Source organism: Gallus gallus, chromosome 5, assembly GCF_016699485.2.
Source record: "Gallus gallus isolate bGalGal1 chromosome 5, bGalGal1.mat.broiler.GRCg7b, whole genome shotgun sequence".
NCBI lineage: Eukaryota > Metazoa > Chordata > Aves > Galliformes > Phasianidae > Gallus > Gallus gallus.
Window position 1 is genome coordinate 49,815,960 of NC_052536.1, and position 20,226 is coordinate 49,836,185.

Consider the following 20,226-nt stretch of genomic DNA (forward strand, 5'->3'; position numbering starts at 1 on the left):
GACTGATTTTCTACTTGCAACATTTTGTCAAGATGAGCTAGGCTGTAAGTAAATTAGGACCAAAAATTAGTATTTGCATCTTTGTGTTAAAGAAGTCAAGTCAGCAATTCAGGAGTTCTTCGAGTCACAGGGAAAGATTGTAGCAGGTCTGGAAGTGCAGACCTCCCCACTTCAGCCAGGAGCTCAAGTGCACACAGATCTAGTGTTGCTAGACGGTGATTTCTACTGTCTGGGGGATCATTCTGTTGTAAAACTCCCCTGTTGCGGATGTTCAGGAAACATTCATTAGTTTTGTAAAGCCAATTGCTATTTTTAAGCATGCAGTGTTACAGTTTTCCTGTATTTCTGGTGTCAGCATGATCTTGTAAGTTTTCATAGAAGAACCTGGGACCTTTCCTGTAAAGAGACGGTTCATATTAGGAGAGAGCACCACCTGAACTTCAGCCTGAAGTTAGGGGTGCTTGTATGGCAGTGCCACATCTGACCAGGTCTTCTCCCTTCTGCAGTCAATGGTTGCACTCATTGACCATGGAGCATTCTTTTGAAGGCTTTGTTGCTTCAAAGGACAAAATAATCTTATTAATGAGTTCTTAATACTGAAAGCCCATCAGTGCCCTGCTTCTCAGCAGCAGTAGATGCTTAGAGAAGTGAATGAAGTATTTAAGGGGGGGTGGGAGGGGGGCTGTAAGAAAGGAGATGTTCTTTAGCAGTTCTGTTGTGATAGGACAAGGGAAAATGATTTAAAACTAAAAGAGGGTAAATTTAGACTGGATGTAAGGAAGAGATTTTTTACAGTAAGGGTGGTAAGGCACTGGCACAGGATTCTCAAGGATGTGGTGGGTGCCCCATCCCTGCAGACAGCCGAGGTCAGGCAGGACGGGGCTCTGAGCAGCTGAGGTGTCCCTGTTCAGTGCAGGGGGTTGGAGCAGATGGCCTTGAAGGGTCTTTTCCTGTGATTGTGTGACACAGAAGACAGATAAGCTGTTGGTGTGTATGAGCTCCTTACTGCTGACTGTAGCGGGGGAACAAGGTGCCCATTGAACGCACTGGGATAGCTGTGGCTTTCATCTTCCTATTCCTTCTGCTCTGTTCCTACTGTGCCATCAGGTACTGCTGTCCCCACAGAAGGGCCCGATAACGTGAGCACAGCCATGGAGAAATCCCTTCTGAAGCTGAGCCTGTATTGCATGTGAAGCAAATGAATCGGACAGGCTCATTCCTGCTTTTGTTTGCCTTTTGATTCCGTTTTAAGCTTTGCCATGAGATGGGCCCTCTCGCCCCAGCACTAACTGCAAGCAGAAGGTGCGTCAGTGCTGACCGTGGCCCGTGCTTGTGTGCTGGAGTCATTGTCGGGCATTAATTGCCACTTGCGCGTTCGTTTTCACTTGTACGTGCCGTTAACGCCTTGGCAGGTAAGGTATTGATTTCGAAAGGGCACCGTTTTTGCACGTTGTTTGCTTCCGTGCGCGGAGCGCTCGCAGCCGTGCTCTGAGGCGCGGGATCCGCGCGGGGGACCGCGGGGGCGTTGCGGGGCGCGGGGGCGCAGCGGCCCCGGCAATACCCGCGGCGGCCACGCGGGGTCGCCCTCGGGCAGCGGCTGACGGTTGCGGCCGTGCCGGGCGGCTCCGCTGAGAGGAGGCGCGGAGCGGTTCTCGCGCTCGGGTTTCGCGCTCTTTCTTTGTGAGGGAGCGCTGCCTGCCCGGCTGCGGGAGAGGTGCCGCCTCAGCACCCCGGCTGTTGCGGTGATTCCTTCCACCTGGAAGACGGAGGTGCTCAAATAAGAGCAGAGCGGTGGTGAGTTGTGTGCGCGGAGCTGACTGCTGGGCTCAGGCGTGAAGCCTCCCGCGTGCTTCGCGGTGGTGCAGACAGCTCTTAGGGCTGCACGAGGGCGGCCCTTTCCCCCTTCCAGGCTCTCTGGGCTCACAGGGCGCGCAGGGATGCGTGCTCAGAGCTAACAGCTGGTAGGTCCTCAGTCACAGGGAGGGCAGAGCCAGCAGCCGGGGCCACGTGTGCTCACACCGCGTGTGTTACACAAGCTCGTCCCTCCGGGAAAGTGCTAAAGCTCCCGGCTGGAGCTGATCCGTGGTGCTGGCAGCTCTCCTTAAAAGGCCGCTTAGCAGCACAGAGCTGCGCTTGGGGGAATGCTGGTAGAATACGGATTCTGCAGGGCGCTGGAGCTGAGGGCTCATTTGTGCACCTGGAGACTGCTGGCTTCAGATGCTGAGGGCAGAGGAAAGAAAATGAGAAGCTTAAGGGGAACACTGTAAACCTGCCTGCATCCAACTTAGCTCATCTCATCGATACATCACTGCCTCTGCCCTCCCCTCCTGTCCAACAACGTGTGAGAATCGTGGACATTTTGTCCCTCCCTTCTCTTGTCGCTTGGATGATGTCTTTGTCCAGCTCTCTGTATGACTTGGGAGCAGCAGCATTTGGACTGCAGAGCTGAGTGTCATTCATTTAGCAGCCGAGGGGATTCCAGATATTCCTATATCTGGAATGAGCCAAACATAGACACGTTGCTGATGGAAAACCAAAGCCCTGAAAGTAAGGCTCTGGATCACCGTGCTGCTGCAGTGAAATCAGTGGTTATGCTGGCTGTACTGCTACACTCATGGCTGTAACATATCCCTGTGCCTTTATGTACTGCTCAGACAAATGCCCTGCCTGGAGATGTGTGGGTCGTTACCTCTCATGCAGTGTTGTCTGGGGGTGGAGAAATGGAGGTTTGTGCTGCTAAATTCACTGGTGATGCAGCAACCCTGTGGGTAAGGCATTGCAGAAGACGAGGACAAACGAGGCCAACTTCTGACCTCAAAATGGGGTCTGATAGGGATCCATGGAATCCTTTGATTTGGAAGGGACCCTTAGAGGCCATCCAGTCCAACTCCCTGCGCTGAAAAGGGACACCCACAGCTCCATCAGGTGCTCAGAGCCCCGTCCAGCCTGACCTCGGCTGTCTCCAGGGATGGGGCACCCACCACCTCTCTGGGCAGCCTGTGCCACTGCCTCACCGCCCTTATTGTAACAAACTTCTTCCTTACATCCAGTCTAAATTTACCCTCTTTTAGTTTGAAACCATTTCCTCATATTCTATCGCAGACAACAGGGGTGGTGCAGGCACTGTGCAGGGGCTCTCCTTTCTCCTGCTGGTAGTGCTTAACCTTGACAGTTCATTAGAGAAAGGACTGTGTGCCTGGAGCCAGAAAATGGTAATGTCTTACCCTTGCTTTGCAAGGCTGAGCTGCAGCCTGCTCCAGCCAAAGCTCTGGAGTGAGCTTTCATAGAATGATATCCGGTTGTTTGCTGATGGGACTGCTAAGCCTAAAGTTGTGTCCCCTGCCCAGCCTGAGCACCCTGCAGCTGGGGGGGAAGGGAGCAAATCCAGGAGCTCCCACTTCTCAGCATCCACTTTGGTGTGCTGGAGGCAACACAATACATCTGTTTTTTCAAATCAAAAAGCACAGGCAGTTCCTGCAGTAAAGATGCCCTTTGTGCAGCTCAGGAGGACCTCAGCCTGCTCTCTGGCACCCTGACCAATCACCCGTGCTGATGCAGAAACCTTTGGAGTGCTCACCAATAGTGTGGTCAGCAGCAGCCCTCAGCTCCCAAACCAGTTCTTCAGATCTTAGTGGGGCGGGGCGAGTCATCCGCACTTGCGTGTTGTTGTACAATTTGCTATTGAGACTAAAAGGCGTGTGGCCTCCTTTCCCCGTGTTTCTGGGGCACACAGCAAAGGAGAGTAGGTGTTAAACCGAGGAGGAGCTAGAACACAGCCCTGTGATGCCTTGATGCCATCGGAGACACACAGGCCTGCCAGCAATCCCACTCAGCAGCTGCGGTGCAGAAAATCCCAGAGTGGGCTGGGATTCAGGGAAGGCACTGAAATCTGCCTGTCAGGGCGACGGGGTCTCTCAGCAGGGCATCTCGCTCTGGACGATCCACGCAGACGTTGTGATCGTGGTATGCAGAGGACAAGAGATGCCGAGAGGCAGAGCGCAGGCTGAAGCCTGCCTACAGCGTGTAACGAGAGCTAAGTGGTGATGGGTGTGCCACGGGGTGGAGGATGCTGCCTAACCATTGCTGCTGCCTCTTCCTATCTCAGCTGGTTTCATTTCTCTTTCCTGGCCTGAGGCCAGGCTGGCTTGGAGCCAGCACATTTCCTAGCCATGGTTTCTTGTCAAGCTGCTGGACTGACTTCTCCTTTAGCTGGCTGTATGCTGTTCCAAGGGCTGCTATGTGGCCATGCTTTGGAAAGACCTTCTGTGCTGGCCAGGCCGGGGGCTGTGCAAAAGAGGAAGGGCAGGTCTTGGCTGCACACACAGTGACTGGTGATGCTTGTGCAAGTTTGTCACAAGGCAGAAAGAGTCAGACTTTCCTAAGTCTGAAGTTAGAGCTCTTCCTGGCTGCCTCAGTTGTCTGGAGGAGCGTGGGCAGGCTGCCGTGGGGACAACAAAAGCTCCCTGTTGATAGGTGTGAGCAGAGTCATTTGAGAAAATCCCACCTTTTCTGCTCAGCAGAGTAAAGCAGCAGCTTCTCACGGCCTGGTGGGAACTTTGCTGAAGTTGCTTCTCCTCTGGACAAGGGAAGAGAAGGAGGTTCGTGGCATCCAAGGGTACTGTCAGGGGGACTTCCAAGCTTGTATTACTGTCATGCAGCTCAGCAAAGAGCTGGGAGGAGGCACCTTCTCTTTCCTCATCCCTGGGAATGAGTCACGAGTCCCATGCTTATCTGTCCCGTGGGCAAGCTGCTGCCATCCTTTTTGGAGGTCATAAATGGGCAGATCATTGGCCTCTCGTGCCTCCAGGCAGCCAAAAAGTCTCTTGCAACCCCGCTTAAAGGAGCTGCTGAAAGCAGCGCTGAAATGGGCCTCTCTTCTTGGCAGTTGGACGATGGCCACACAGTGTCCAGCCGTGTCTGCAGGACCAGAGATATGTCTTGTGTGCATGCTGGGAAAGAGGGCAAGGAGAAGAAACCCAGGATCATTGTGTTTGAAGCTGGGAGACATGTCCTGAAGTCCCTCTGGCTGAATAACTGTGACCATCCCACCACCACCGCAGAAGGAAACAGCAAGCTTTTTTGTGAATCCCTTTCCTAGCAGCAAGCCAGGAAAAACGGAGCGTTGGCTCTTGCTTGGACTGTCACACGCTTGAATTCAAGCAATGTTTTCTCCTTTGGCAGAGAAGGAGCGAAGCCACCCTCTGCTTTGGAAGCAGCCTCTGCTTCCCTTCCTGCCTCTCCCTGAGGATTCCGGGGGTGCCAGCTGGGTCTCAGGGGGCAGCAAGCAGCTCTGTGGGGCTGGTGTCTCTGTGGCCATGTTCCTTTGGGCAGCTCCCTATGTGTGACACAGCACAGAGGGAGTCCCCAGAGTTGAAGAAGCCTCGGGACAGTGCTGGCTGACGTAGAGTTTGGACTCAGTGATCCTTGCGGGTCCCTTCCAGCTCGGGATATTCTGTGGTTCTAGGATCTGAGGGAAGGAGCACTTGTTACCAGGAAGCACGGGTCTCACAGATGCCCTTTGAAGGTGCTGGGCAGGGCTGAAGTGCAGAGTTCCTGCAGCAGGGATGCAGCGGAAGCCTGGAGGAAAAGCAGCTATGGAGATAACGGCAGCAGTGACAATCAGAAGAGGTGGGATCGAGCTCAGCTCCGAGACAACCCGTCGGCTGAAGCAGACATCTGTTTCCGTGGAAAAAGTCATCTGTTGCTGTGATGAGCCTTTGCCGCTCCTTGCCTTGGGGGAGCTGGAAGGAAGGGAAGAAGGGATGGAGGTGGCTGATGTGCTGCTGATCGGGCCTGGCTGTGCCTGAGCCAAAGACAAAGCACCTGTCAGCTCTGCTGTGGGCAGCCCTGCTTTGCTTCAGAGCCACACCTTTCACAAAAGCACGAGCATCCTCAAACGCACCCAAGCTCCTGATGTGCTGCCAAGGGTTTCTGCCAGGCTCTGCTTCCATCGTGTGCGAGCACCAGGGCAGCCTGGAGAGTAAACAATGTCCTTTAATAGGAACAGCGGGCAGCTGCTTCTAGTGCAGGCAGAAAGGAGCGTTCCCCATTCAGAGTTTGCACGGGGGAAGCAGGAAGGCAGAAGGGGAACCGAAATGCCCTGATTTGGAAGTAAGTCTCTAGTAGAAGGGCTGCTGTCTCGTGTGCTACGGCCAGGGGAGATATTTTTATTCAGTGGGAAATATTCTGTGTCTGCTCAGAGAAGAGCTTCCAGCCTGAGTCTCCCAGCCCTCAGACAGTGTGACCATGACCTATGGCAGGCACAGGAGCTGCTGCCAGCTCCTCAGGGCCTCTGTGTGGGGCTGGGGCTGCAGCCCTCTCCCCATTGCCCTTCCCCTGTCCTGAGGCCTAACCTGCTCCCTGCAGCCACCCCATTTCCTGTGGCCTACCTTGCTCCCTGCACCCTGCAGGACCGGGAAGGGAGATGCCAAAGTGTGAACAAGAATGCAAGCAGCAAAAACAGTGAAGTGTGTGGGCATCGCTCCCATTTCCATGAGAACGAGGAAAAGAAGGAGATGGGGAGCCTGGCTCCAGCTGTTGGTTTCCTGCTGCACTGTCACCCACTGATGGGCTCCCTCCTTGGCTCATCATGCTTTTCTCCCCTTTCCTCATGCAGGCTATTCTCAGTGGAGTCCAGCTGCTTGTCCTGCTCACTGCAAGCCCCAGGCTTTGAGGGCAAAGCACCTGCAGCTGGGGGGCTGGGAGAGGGCCTGCTGCAGGACTGTCATCATTAAGGTTGGAAAAGCCCTCCCTGGTGGGAGGTGACCTTTGGGGGACTGGGGTCTCTAGCTGGGAGGAGCGAGGAGAGCACCACAGCAGGCTCTTCACCCCCCTCACTGTGTGTCATACAGATTTCAGTCCCTGGGAGATGTTCTGCAGGCAGATTTTTTATTTCTGAAGGGCAGGCAGCAGGGAAAGGAAAGGTTGATCTCCCCTGGGATCTTTCTACTTTATTTTTACTTCTGTTTCTTTAATCTGGAGGAAGGAACGGACTACGAGGGGCATAAATAAGAAGTATGAGGCTGAAACCTTTGCCCAGGGTTGTGAACGAGTTTGTGCACGAGAGGTGCTCTGCTAAGGGGAGAGGTTCATTTCATTTAACCTCTGTTTTGTGCTGGAGGTGTGACCAGAGTGATCCTCCCCTCCAAAGGTGAGCAGGGAGGCAGGGGACCACAGCCAAGAGTGAGCCACCGAGGGCCGTGATGTGCCAAGCTCCAAGCTTAGTGCTTTGCTTATTGGGTTTTCTTCTAAGCTCAGTATTAACCGGTGCTGAGCAGCGCAAACAGAAGTCAGAAGTGAAGGTTAACGAGGGGTGGGGGCTTGTGTTTGGGAGGGTGGTGGCAATGAGGGGGTTGCATGCAGCAGTGTTCCCCCTCCCCAGAGCCCAGGAGGTATTTCCTAGCATCCAGCCAGCAGGCACAAAGTGTTTTATCCCAGTCCTGGTGTTATGAATGAACCTTTTTAATAGCCATTCCCATGCTCAGCCACATAGCTCTTGGTTTTATAAATGCATTTCATTGCTTCTCCGTATCTTCTTGATGTGTGTGTAATGCAAAATCCCTTTAAGTAAATTAATGTGTGTTTTCAGCGATTCCTTCTCAAGGTTAGTGTTAATTTGATGTGAATGATGGGAGCTGAAAGGCCCATCAGCAGGGCATTTTGAACAAATCGAGGTGATGGCTCTCTGGAGGAGCTGTTTGCGGTGGAGACTTCAATCTGGAGCTAAAGGGTAAGAAAACTCAACGCAGCCACACCAATGGCAAACAGAATGGAGACGGGGAGGGGGGTGAGGGAAGGAGAGTGCACAGGTACAGCAGGAAATGACAGCTGAGTGTGGTCAGCTAAATGTGGACACGTGTCATTGCTGTTTTTAACACTGATTATGTAAAAGTATTTGGAAAAGGCACACGGGCCATCTGCTGCTCAGTGCCCCTCCGGGGGCTCCAGCTGACTGCCCACTCCCTGTCCTCTCGTTGCCACTGCCCCAGGGCCAGGGTCTCGATTCCTCATCAGGAAAGCAGACTGCACCTTCTGTCTGCTTTTAAAAACTGCAAAGAGCAGCACACAGTGGCGGAGAGCTTTGCTTGGGGACACTGCCCTGCTGCAGCTTCACAGCCTGTCAGCACTCCCATCACCCTGGTGTCCAAGCAGCGCTGTTTTTCCCCAGTGATACTCTGCTGCTCTCCAGCACTGCCATCAGGGGTATCCCACACCTGCAGGAGTTGTGGAGAACCTGGGACAGGTCAGAGAATCACCATTAAAGGTCATTTTATGCAACTCCTCTGCAAGGAGCTGCTGGAGCAGCAGAGCCCCTTACATGGCACTGCTGCCCCTGGCTCCCTGCTCCAGCGAGGTGGGGCAGGAGCTGTTGCAGTCCCTGTCTGGCAGCTCCCCCATGCTCAGCTGCACACTCTCCATGCTGCTGACCAGTCTTTTTGCAAACCACAGGGCTCACTGCAAAAACAAATAAATAAAGACGTGCACCAAAAAAAGACCAAAGCAAACCACTGAGTGCTAGAAAACACGTAGCTCGCGGCTCGCTGTTGGTCACATCCCAAAGGCAGAGGGATGGAAGCAGGGTACTCAGAAGCAAGATGCTCGGCGATGCTTTGCCTTAAAAAGAAGGCTTATAGAAACAAAGAGAAGCCTGCTCTTACTCTCCCGTGGCAAGGAGCAGACTCTCTGGGGCCATGGGTGTTTGTGCCCGTTGCAATCCTCTTCCCATACAGGTTCCCACGGTATCTGCAGTCAGCTTTCCCCAGACAAGTCCCAACTCGGAGGCAGTTGCACAGCAGCGATCCGACCCAACGCCGTCCCTCTGCAAGGATGTCCCACTGGTGTCCTGCTGTCCATCCCGCAGCATGGGAGGGCTCAGCTGGCCGTGCCAACAGCCCCAACCATTTGCCATGGCTTGGGGATCTCTGAGCACACAGGATGCTCAGAACAGGAGGAAAACAAACACGGATTGCTGGGTAGGTTATGTTTGCTCACCTGCTGGGGTCTCATGCATTCCTGAGTAATCTAGGCAAGTTTCACTATGCTGAAACCTTTGACTTGATTAAAAAAACCCACCGTGGTGTTTCCATTTGTCTGAGGATTGAGAGGTACCCTTGCTATCCATTTCCCTGCTGTTGAGCACGGGACCTTTTGCCATCTGAAATGCTATATGCATGCATATATACATCTATACGTAACATACGGTATCTCAGGCTCTTGGCAGTGCTTGCAAGAAGAAAGTGAACACCTCTGTAGGTTTGGATACCTATCTTTACCCTGTCTGCTAAATGCAGATTTTCCATTAATTGCTAATTCTAGAGATGGTAGCAGAGATATCCATATGGAGGGTGGATGGCTGGGCTGCATCTATCAATAGCAACTGGGATTTTTTAGGAAAGGGGAAGGCAGAGCAGCCAGAGGAACGTGGAGAAGCCACAGGAGCCTCCCGGCTGCTGCTTGGGTAAAAAGCAAAGCGAGATGAAAAGGCTGTGATGCCATCCCTATTCCCAGCAGCGTGCCCTGCCCACCACACCACCACATTTTTGTGTGGGTGGAGCAAAATCACTCCAACGCTCCCACTTGAGATATTCCGTGTTGTGTAAAATATGGGAACGCTCATCCAAGTGTTGGATGCAGGCTGAGCGCTGACGGCCCGCCTGCCATGTGGGTGTCAGAGCCATTGGGCAATAGCACCCTCCTTTTCCTTCTGAGCAAAAACGGGAAGCTGGAGGTGAGCCCTGCCCTGCCCTGGCCTGTAGATAGGGCACAGCTGAGCATCGCAGCCTTGTGCAGCTGGCAGGTGAAGGCACCTGTCCCCAGGCTGTGATTTCGGGACAGAGAGGAGCCACCCACTTTGGGCAGCTCACCGTTGGATGCTGGGACCTCTTGCAGCTCGTGGCCCTATTTCACGCTCAGCTGCCGCCCCAGGGAGGCTGTGGCAGGGCTGGGAGCTTCCTGCCCCATGGCACCATGCTCGGGATCAACCTCCTGTCGCCATTTGTGGCTTAGCCCACAAATGGATAAAACACCGTGAATAATTTCCCAGTAAATGGCATAAAAACGATAAAAGGAGCGTTTATGGGCTGCCTGCTGCCAGTAAGTGTAACGTGAGAAGTAAACAGCTTCCCAAAGAGCTCAGCTCCTTGGGCAAGGAGCTGGGAAGGCAGCAGGCAGCTGCAGGGGCTCTTAGGGGGAGGCAGGAGCATCTGGATGAAGAAGGGGATTAAAAGGAAGAAATTCCCCTTGAAAACGCCATAAAAGCTGTGCGTGTTGAGACTGGAGAACACGTCAAGTTGTGCAACAGGGCAACACAACCGGTGCTGCCTTACAGCCAGCAGCCCCCCATCTGCTCTCACATGTGCTGGGCTGACAGGTGCCTCTGCCAGCACGGCTAATTGCAGCTCCCCGCATTAGGCACACCAGCCACTGCTGCCTGTCCCCTGATCCCCCCAGGACGAGGCCATTGCCTCCCTGACACAGGGCACAGTGAGCTGCAGCTAGGTTCTTGGCACTGCTCCCTCATGGCATCAGGACAAGCGGGTGGAAGGTTTAATTCTCTCTCGAGCATAGATTTTTAGCAAGCAGCAACCACAGCAGGACATCATGTCCAGCCTTCCACCATGCCCAGCCTTCCACCATGCCAGGTTTGCTTGCTGCAAGCTGAAACAAAAGCGTGGTCTTGTTTCTCTTAGCAGTGACAGGAGGAAACACAGCGAAGGTGGTGGGTGGGAAAGAAAATCAATTAAAAAAAGCAGTATTTTCTGGTTGGATGCAGGCATTAAGGACTAGTTTGCCATTCCCACAGTTTGTCAGCTAGCTCTGGGTCCTGCCTCACACCGCTAAAACCAGGTGAGCAGATACAGCTCTGATAGGCAAAGGGCATAAGGGAAACAAGATACAAAGGCAGAGACACAGCCTTATTAGTGCAGCCAATGTAACTAAAAAAACAGATAAGTTTTCAGGCACCTCCTTACATTGGGTAATTGCTGACTGCAGTAATAACAATGTCTCAAAGAGAGGCATGACTAAATTGGTGCTCCCTGATTACAAGCTGCAGTACCAGCTGTCTGCATGGTCTCTGGGACAGTGATACGAAGCACAGCAAGGAAGATCTGAAGGACACACAACTCATCAGCTCCTTCTAGCACCATTTCCCCCCCAGCTCTCACAAGCCTCCTCTCCCCCATCCACCTAAACCTGAATAATGTACAGAGCTGCATTTAAAAGAAGTCTCATCCGAGATGTTCCCACAAGCCTTCAGCTAATCCCAACTGCAGCCATCACTTGAACTCCGTGACAGCATGCAATCACAGCCTTGGAAATATCACAGCTTCTACAAAAGCAAGCTTCAGTTATCTACACGAGGCTATATATAAAGCTGCACGCTGCAGAGCTATGCATCGACCTTTCATCACGTTCCCTCTGTAAAACCCAGATTTTAGCTGTGGGTAGGGCTGCTGAGCAGGTGTTAGCTGCTTCCCAGGTTGCACGAGCTACAAAAGGTGTTGTTGCTAAGGGTCCAGTACTGCTTGCTTCTGGAAAAAAAAGGGGCTCTTGCAGATTAATAAGGGGAATCTTCCCCACGGCGAGCATACATGTACAAATTACAGTCGTCCTGGAGAACAGAGCACTACAATCTCACACCCTGAGAACAGCCTGAGCTTGCAAGCCAGGCCAGGGCTGGAAAAAAAAAAAAACTGGTACATTCTATGTGACTGTGTTGTTCAGTTTGAGGTTCACAGGGCAACTGGAGCCCAGAGCAACAAGAACAAGCTGAGCAAAGCAGCAGTTATGATATTTTCCTGTAACTCACTTGGAGCCCCCATCTCTTCATCACATAAACCCAGAGAGCTTAGCTGGAAGCATTGTTTTAGTCTAAGCTCTGCCCCACTCTACCCCCAAAAGAGCCAGTTAATTGCTTACTCCGACCCTCTTCACATCCACAGGCATGGAGATGGGATCTTTTCCCAACAAACTAGCATAGCGTAGGTGGTATTATGAGCTGAAGTCTGACCTCAGAGCTTTGCCCTACAGCATGAGGAGGACATGACTCTGAGCAGCAGCCCTTTGTACCCAGATCCCCTCCCTTGCAGGAGTCAGTCTGGCTTGCCCTACTCAGGCTAATGACAGCTTACACTCATCATGAGCAGATGCATATGCTGAAGCCTTCAAGGTAGGGCAGGTTTAAAGTGACTCATGTTTAGCACCAGTTCTCAGGTTTACGGCAGCTGCAATCACGTTAAAGGCTTGCTTTTGACACTGCTATAAGCACATTTCTAACCCCACCAAGCAGACTACAGCAGCACAGCCAGGATGATGTGCTAGCACCTAAAACCAATCAGTTCAGCTTACCAGGAACAGCAAGTCACTTAGACCTCAAAGACATTCAGTTAACACATCTAAGGCAGGTCAGGCCAAAACAACAGTTTATTTCATTTTCAACAACATTTCAGCCATCAAAAAATAAACTCTAACACAGATGGATGGAAGACTTCTCTACAGTGTAACTAAGTGGGCTCTGACCCAAGGGGTTTGAAATTGGAGTGACATTTTATTATTCATCCAATAAGTTAGGAAGCATGAGAATAAAGTGCTTTATTTCTGAGCTGGCATGAGGTCATCAATGGACTGGCCTTTCTCAAGGCGTTTTTCCATTTCAATGAGCAGCTTCACACCATCTACCACCATCTGCACCAGCTCTACCTCAGAGAAGCCAAGACGATCAGCATTGGATACATCAAACACCCCTCCGACTGCAGCTGTGTCCACACCACCTGGAGCAAGAGATTTAATTAGTACGCTGACCGCTGCCTGAGCCAGTAAGTCTGCCTTCCTGCCCTCACCAGAAAGAGGTGGGAGCACAGAAAGACAATTCTCTGCAAGTTACCACCACCTCCTCTTCCCTTCAGGGAGATAAAGCTGAATGTGATGAAACATGAACCACTTTTTAATTCTTTTAACCCATGAGTAATCTAACCCGCACTCAGAAGGACTTGCTGTAGCTATACCCTCGCCAGAAGTTAAAAATCAGAAACCCCCATTCCCGATTACAACAGGCCCACTAGGTTCACCTTATCTGCTGCTCACACCACCACGTGGAAGGATATGCCTAAGAGTGCTCAGAAGCTGGATATAATAAGGCTTAAGCAAAGTACCAGCATCTCCACCTCTTCTAAGCTACACTTTTAATACTTGGTTGTCCCCCCACACGCTTCAGAAGGGTCCCTTCTGGATGGTCTGTCAGGCACTGTCAGCATGAACCAAGATTAGCTTCGGCTGCAGCCAGGCTCTCACTGCTGTCTGGTCAGAGGCAGCCTGCTTGGGGCATCACTGTATCACCACCTCTCACCTGTGCCTCGTTTCTGCAGCCGAAGCCTCTTGAGGACTTCTCCAAACTTCTCGTGCTTCCCAAGGTTTGGTAGCTTGATGTGCACACCAGCACGGAGCCCCGTTCCAAGGTTGGATGGGCAGGTCAGGATGTAGCCCAAGTGTGGGTTCCACATGAACTCGTAGTTTTTGGACTTGAAGAGAGTTTCTATCTATAAATAGAGAGAATGGATGTTTAGAGATTGTTCTCTGCCTGAACGATGTAGGTCATCCATTAAGTGCTCATTTACAGCTTCAGTTGCATAGCAACAGCCACAACAGTTTGAGCAGATTATTTAAGTCAGTTACATAGGGCCCCCTCCATTTGTAGAAGAGGGTCACCAATGAGGGGCTTTTGAAGGCCTTACTCTTGCTCCCAGCAGCGAGACAGCCTAAGTTCAAGCTACACTGTAAAGTCTGAAGTTGCTATCTGCTGGGAAGCTTGATTGAGTACATGTCAAACTGGTGCATCTGTTAGGATTAGGGAAGGGGCTGGTAAAGCACAAGCTGATATCAAGACCAGAAGCTGAGAAAAGCATGCAGCCTACAAACTTCTGTCCAATGTCACCCATTCACATTTAAGCAATTTTTTCCTCCTACCCAGGGTCTCTACATACATTTTATAGAACCACAGAGATCCTTTAAGTACAGTTTGGTAAAGGTGTCACATTAGAGGTTTTATTCCAGATTTCACAGCCATAAAGCTTTGCCAGTACAGGCATTTCAGAGCCCTCAAAGCAGAGGATCTCATCAGGATGTTCCCAGAAACCCAAACTACAAAGAAGCACCCTGCAGAACAAAGGAGAAGGCTGTCACCTCCTGTGTACATGCTCCCAGCCTGGAAGATCCTGTATGGTCAGCTCTAACCAGATTAATATTTAGACCCAGAGCTCAAGCAGTATTTGATTTACCTGTGTTAGCCCTGTACAGAAGCGAGTAAACACTTCCTTCATGTTGCCACCTTTCTGCATGGAAATAACCCTGAGGTGATCCTCCTCATTGATCCAAACAAGGAAGGTCTTGTTGTCATTGTGCCTAGGAGACAAGACAGACCTGTTGTCTCACTTGATGTTTTCAATACAGATTCAGTAGCACCAAGTTACTCACTGCTGTAGCTTCCAAGAGGCTCGTTTAATTGCTTCTCCAAAGAAATTTATCTCCCTGTTCTCCATCCAAGCACTAACAAAATTAAGCTTGTACTTTTACCCTACTCTAGTCAGGAGGTATCTGGAAGTGGCCTGTATCTATCCATATCAGAAAGTAATAGCAGGACATTAGCCAGTGTTAACAGCATCAAAACTTAAGAGTTCAGTCATTGCTCACCTCATTCATGTTCAAGTCCACAAATTTAGGAGATTTGATCTGTTCAGAGTTTGCAGAAGGGCAATTAATACAGGCATTGAAGCAGACCCACAGACAGATGTTCACACAGATATGCTGACAGTGACTAACCAGGACTTGATGAGAATTATCACATTGTTAGGCTGCCCTTTGTACCTTCTAAGAGAGCTAAGGTGAGTTTCCACTACTCATTTAGATCTGGGGCTCTTCAGAGATACCACAAAAACCTCTGAATACCAAAGGCCCCTCTGTACTAGCTTGCAGCTGGTCAACACGTATCACACTGATGATTTCTCAGCTTGATTACAGTAAGAATTAACTAGTATCTGATGAAAGCTATTTACACAGACTGAGACTTCACACTTCAAACCTGTACGTTAGCCATGCTCAGATGACAGCGCTATCTAACGCTGGCAATCTGCAGGTAGATGATGCAATCTTAAAGGTGACCTACAGAAACAAAGCATGTTTCCTCTGCATCTATTGAAGCAGCTACAATAATAAGCTTGAAGCATTCCAGCTAAGAACTAACCCTTGGCTTATAGGGGAGCAAGTTAATTATGCTGCAGAAGCTCCTGAGATGCAGGTTTATGTAGGTGACCTACATGTGACAAGCAGAATCCTTCTCTATACCCCTGCATCAGTCAACTGATGCCACTGAGTCTCTGGTGGAGGAAAAATACCACTAATAAGGTAACACCACATTAGTCTGGCATCACTGAGTTTCTGCACACAAAAGCAATGAGATTACAAAGGAGCAACTATGCATCTGGTATCAAGACTCAGTTAAGTTCATGCCGTAGTTTGTTACCTTAGTTACTCTAAATTCATGGTACGAGAGCTGAATGTAGCAGAACGTTAACTCTTTTAGAAGTGATCTACTTCCCTAAGTTGCTCCAGTTATTGCTTGGTGCTTTGCAAACCTGTGCAGGATGGACAGGCTCTGGCAATAGGCCAGCCAAGCTGGCTTCTTCCTACCAGCCCAAAGCAGTGCACACTAGCACTTGGGGCAAGTTCTGCTTTCAGATATCGCTTCCCCAGGGGATACCACGCAGAAGTTCCTCATTAGATTCAGCAGCGTAAGTTCACAACGTGCTGTTTTGTCCAATTATATCAGCCACAACCAAAATTTCAAGGCTTTTTGTTGCAGGGATTTCACACAACTCTCCCTGCTGGGCATATACTCACCAGATACCCCTGGCATCAGGCCAATCTCGTGCCATCCCAGATGCCAACAGAAGAGGAGAAACAGGTTTGTCAAACAAGAAGTGATCATCAATCAGCTGCTGCTGCTCTGCATCAGTCATGTTCCTTAGGGCATAGTACTTCCCCTTGAGATCACCTCCCAGACTGCCCAGAGCTGAAAGAGAGGTGCTTTTAGGATGGGAGCAGAGACTATAAACATTCCCAGAACTTTAGAGATGGCATTCAAACTATCTGCTTTTGTTGGTTCCTCCTTTGCTTTCATCTGTATGGCAATGACTTTGCGTAGCATTACCAAACTTAGGGCTGTATCCTTCCAGGCAGAAACAAGCAGTCTTTGTTCCTTTACATCAAGCATGGGATCGTTACTACTGCTTAACTGTAGAAGTGAAGTGCTTTCTCCCAAGGAGAATCAAGGTCACATATACAACAAGCAGCATTCTCGTCAAGGACTGTTACCCTGCCCTTGAGAAGTCTTGGAACAGTGACAGGATAGCACCTTGAGAAAGTATCCTTTCCTCTCACTTAAAGTAGGTGGGAGGCAACAGAAAGAACTGCAGCTGAGGAGTTCCACTGAGAACTAGAGCTCTCTCAGAGCTGGACTACACCTCTAAGCAAGCTGAACATTAATAAAAGTCAATTAAAAGAAGCCACAAAATACTGCAACCATGACTCAAGCCCTAGGGTTGCTCCATACCTATTACATCTCAGGTTTGAGCCGTGATGAACCAACCTATTTCCCCACACACAGAAAGAAGCTTCCAAGATCAGCAAAGGTCAACTTAATACAGTCCAACTTCCCTGACATGTGTTCCTGCTCTGAGTACCGACTGCAACGCTGACGCAACCATAATCCAAGCTGCCTTTTTCAGGGAAGGTTCCACATTCAAGTTAAGCCTTGAGGAAGGCAGCTTCTGCCAACCGCCTCCATTCTCCAACTGCACAGAGCACCTCCTTGCCTAGACGAGGTCAGCAGTTTCCCCTCATTGCCTGATTCAACACTTTACCTTCAACAGAGAGCTTTTCAATAGCCCGTCTCTCTCCCCTGCTGCAATGAGGGGGAAGGCAGAATCCACGGATGCTCCTGCCAGTTCTCACACGAGAGCTCAGCACGTAATTAGGATCCAAGTCGTCACCACCCTACAAGATCAGAAAATTAGTCAGTACTGCCTTGTTGCTAAGATGCTTACCCTAAATACACACAGGTCACGTGCATTCATATTTGAGACTGACTAGTTGTCCTCTAATACGATGTACTTCAGGACCATTTTTTCCAGCTTTCCAACAAGTATGAGAGTATCAAACTCCTTGTTTTGAGGCTAAGACTACGACTACCAACTATGTGCTAGAAGATAGGGATACCATCAGTTCTACACCCATCTCAGACCCAAATCCCAGGCTTCTGTTACTCCTTTCACTCTGCAATCTAGAGGTATCAACACGAGACAAATCCTTGCTTAGGTAGGTGTTTACTCCTGCAAATGAGAGTTACTCATTATTGTCAAAGCGTTCTCATTTTTGAGATGTCCTATGGCAGGCCAACCAGGATAGCAGTTGGAATTCCCAGAGACTGCAATAACATTTGAAGTCTGTAAGATGGGCAGAAACCTCTACTTCCAGCCGTAACAATGGCTATTCTATAACACGAGACCACTGGCTGATTTTTAGCCTACAACATCATACAGTAGGAAGAGTTAAGATTTCTAACAGCCCTGGGACTGGGTTGTTTCACACAACTAGCACAGCCCAAAGAAATACGTGCTCAACGTGTTTGGTATGACTTACATTGCAGCAGCACATGAAGCAAGTCCTGCTTGTCAGCTGCCTGGTTCTACCCAGTTACTGACAACCTACTGCTGCAGGCTCTTAAGTAAGACTGCAGCGGGCAGCGAGAGATGAGAGAGAGAGGACAGAGCCCAAACAATCCGTTTAGGCAGCCGCTCACAGCTTTCCCCAGGCCTCAGATCAGTGGGTATCAGTAGCTCAACAAAAACGTATACCTGCAGGTTATCAGCATTCAGGTCGGTCTTGTGCTCATCAGTTGGTTTGTAGCCACCGTGCCTGTCCTCAATAACCGGATCAAAGAGTTCCTTAAACACTTCATAGGATTCTTCGTCGCCAGCTACGCATCCTACTGTCATTATGAAGGGGTGGCCTGGAGTGGTAACAAAGGCAGAAGAGCTAAGTTGGGTGATGCTCAGCTGTACTCCAGCACAGCACTAACCAGGCAAGTTTCTTCACAGCAGATCTACTCACTTAGAAATGCACTGGCCTAAGAGCAGTTGGGAGACCCTACATTTTACATTTCATCCAGTTAGTCAAATGCAGTGCTATGGGAAACCACAGCAGTTGCCGTTAAGCCACACTCTTGTCAAGCTTTGGTTTAGGGCAATTTCGCACAGCACATCCAATTTTACTAGCTAATGCAAACCCGTAGATAGAACTACACTTTAGCATGCTTTGCTGTGAGCAAGCATGCATCGCTTTGTTCGCTCTGCTACAGACAGAACCGCATTTTCATAGTCTGCTCATAAACACCACCTCCACGAGCTTAGCTTAAGTCACCATACTGAAAAGCACCGGGTACTTCAGCTGGCTCCCACAGAATATCTCAGCGCATTTTACCGGGATTATCAACCCCAGTCTGAATGACATCATCCAGGGTGAAGCCACTGGGCGTGACTCTGTCTCTCAGTTTCTTGTACAAATCCAGGGTTAGCACTTTGGCCATGTGGTTGTTGTGGGTGCTCAGGTCCGGGTACTCCTCCTCGGGAGGCAGCCTCTGATTATTTAGTTGGGCCATTTTGATATTGCTAGAGTAAAAATAAATACTGTAATGTTAACACGTATACGGCATCCGCTCCCCCTTGCTTTCATAGAAGTGCTACAGAACATCACATAACCACTTTGGAACAGACGAGCTCAGAACAGCCGGGTAAGCCCACACAGCTCAGAGAATTTTTTTCCCCCCGGTTGCATAAAAATGAGAACACATTTGAGCGTTTGCTTTTTTTTTTTTTTTTTTTGGTTGGGATTTGAAGTATTTAGCAGAGCAGTTACATAATGGGAGCGCCTGGGAATTGCTGTGTCAGATTGCACGGAGGAGCACAGCCGTCCCTCGGAGCGTGCGGGGTTTGCTTTGCTGTCAAGGAGCACTTCCAGGAAGGAGGGAGAGCAGAGCGCCCTGCAGTCCTAACGGTGCCGCCGTTACCTGGGTTGTCAACCCCGGTCTGAATGACATCATCCAGCGTAAATCCACTGGAAGTCTGCCTGTCCCTCAACTTCTTGTACAGGTCCAGGGTCAGCACCTTGGCCATGTGATTGTTGTGCACGCTCAGGTCGGGGTACTCATCGTCAACGGAGTACTTCATCTTCAGGAGGTTGTGGCTGTTTGAGAAGGGCATGGCTGTCCCTACAGCAGTCACTGGGGGAAGAGAGGGAAGCCTATCACCAGGGGCCCGGGGGAGGCCGCCAGGCACCAAGCAAGGTCACCTTGGCTTCGCTTCCACCCGCGCCTTCCGCACCTTCGTTGCCACAACACCTTCCTCAAGGCCAGGCAAGGAGGAAGGGCCCAAAAAAAAAAAAAAAAGAGAAAAAAAAACCGAGAAAAAAAAAAAAGGAAACTTTCTCCAGCTCCGCAAACCTCGCCCCATCCTTCAGCATCCCGGTCCGGACGCTCCGGGGCTCGGCCAGGGCGCGGGGAGGCGGCGGAGCAGCCGCCGGCGGAGCCCCGCGGAGCGGCCGTTGGGGAGCGCCGCGGCCGGTGCCGGTACCGGCAGCGCCGAGCCGGGGACCGGGGCGAGTGGGCAGTGCTCAGCGAGCCGTTACACAACGGACGGCTCCCTCGGGGGACGCGGCTGGGGCGACCGTATGTAACTACCCTGCTAAATACCGGGGTGAGCTGCTTTCAGAGCGGGGCTCCGGCTCAAGCTGCGGCCGCACCCGGTACGCACCCGGCACCTGCCCCGCGCCGCCCCGCCGCATCCCGCTCCCCCCGACGCTTTCCCGGCCGGACCGGCTCCAACCCACACCATCAAAAATACATTTTTCTTATAAAAGTTAAATCGTCTCCTTCTTCTTTTCTTTAAGCTGCAGGCGGCTCGGCTGCCCCGGGACTTACCGAGGGCTCCACAGCCAACGTAAGGACCTCAGCGGCCGCTCCGCACCCACCCGCTGCCCAAGCCGGAGTGGAGCCCCGAGTCAGCCGCCGCGCCCCTTTTATATAGAGCGCGACCCGCCGCCTCATTGGCTCCTATTTATAGCCCATTCATTCCATTGGTCGAGCCGTGAGGGGGCGGAGCCAGCGGCTCCTCCTGGCCA

At 51.0% G+C, this 20,226-nt stretch overlaps 1 protein-coding gene and 1 long non-coding RNA gene across 5 annotated transcripts; one reads left to right on the forward strand and one right to left on the reverse strand.

Moving 5' to 3' along the window:
• The first annotated feature begins 1,693 nt into the window (after window positions 1-1,693).
• LOC107053557 lies at window positions 1,694-12,666 on the forward strand. Its single transcript, XR_001466920.4, has 2 exons — window positions 1,694-7,729; window positions 8,730-12,666. It is a non-coding gene; the product is annotated as an uncharacterized LOC107053557 (long non-coding RNA).
• On the reverse strand, window positions 12,406-20,103 carry CKB (creatine kinase B). 4 transcript variants are annotated; one of them, XM_015287304.4, is made up of 8 exons: window positions 20,027-20,103; window positions 18,532-18,719; window positions 17,907-18,061; window positions 16,914-17,046; window positions 15,892-16,063; window positions 14,274-14,397; window positions 13,346-13,535; window positions 12,406-12,770 (listed from the first exon to the last, which is right to left on the reverse strand). In XM_015287304.4, the coding sequence occupies exons 2-8, from the start codon at window positions 18,707-18,709 to the stop codon at window positions 12,592-12,594; spliced, it is 1,131 nt and encodes a 376-aa protein (XP_015142790.1). In that variant the 5' UTR covers window positions 18,710-18,719; window positions 20,027-20,103; the 3' UTR covers window positions 12,406-12,591. The 4 variants fall into 4 exon arrangements, with proteins under 4 accessions (XP_015142790.1, XP_046797439.1, NP_990641.1 ...); XM_046941483.1 differs by having other exon boundaries at window positions 18,477-18,719; NM_205310.2 differs by lacking the exon at window positions 18,532-18,719 and adding an exon at window positions 19,118-19,330.
• Between the last annotated feature and the right edge of the window lie 123 nt (window positions 20,104-20,226).

Excerpts from the sequence above, each read along its gene's own strand:
- CKB (NM_205310.2), bottom strand. The coding sequence starts at position 19,310 with ATGCCCTTCTCAAACAGCCACAACCTCCTGAAGATGAAGTACTCCGTT. Across the intron at positions 18,062-19,117 it reads GACCGGGGTTGACAACCCAG|GCCACCCCTTCATAATGACA; the intron begins GTAACGGCGGCA and ends TTACCACTCCAG. Across the intron at positions 12,771-13,345 it reads GCTGCAGAAACGAGGCACAG|GTGGTGTGGACACAGCTGCA; the intron begins GTGAGAGGTGGT and ends CTCTTGCTCCAG.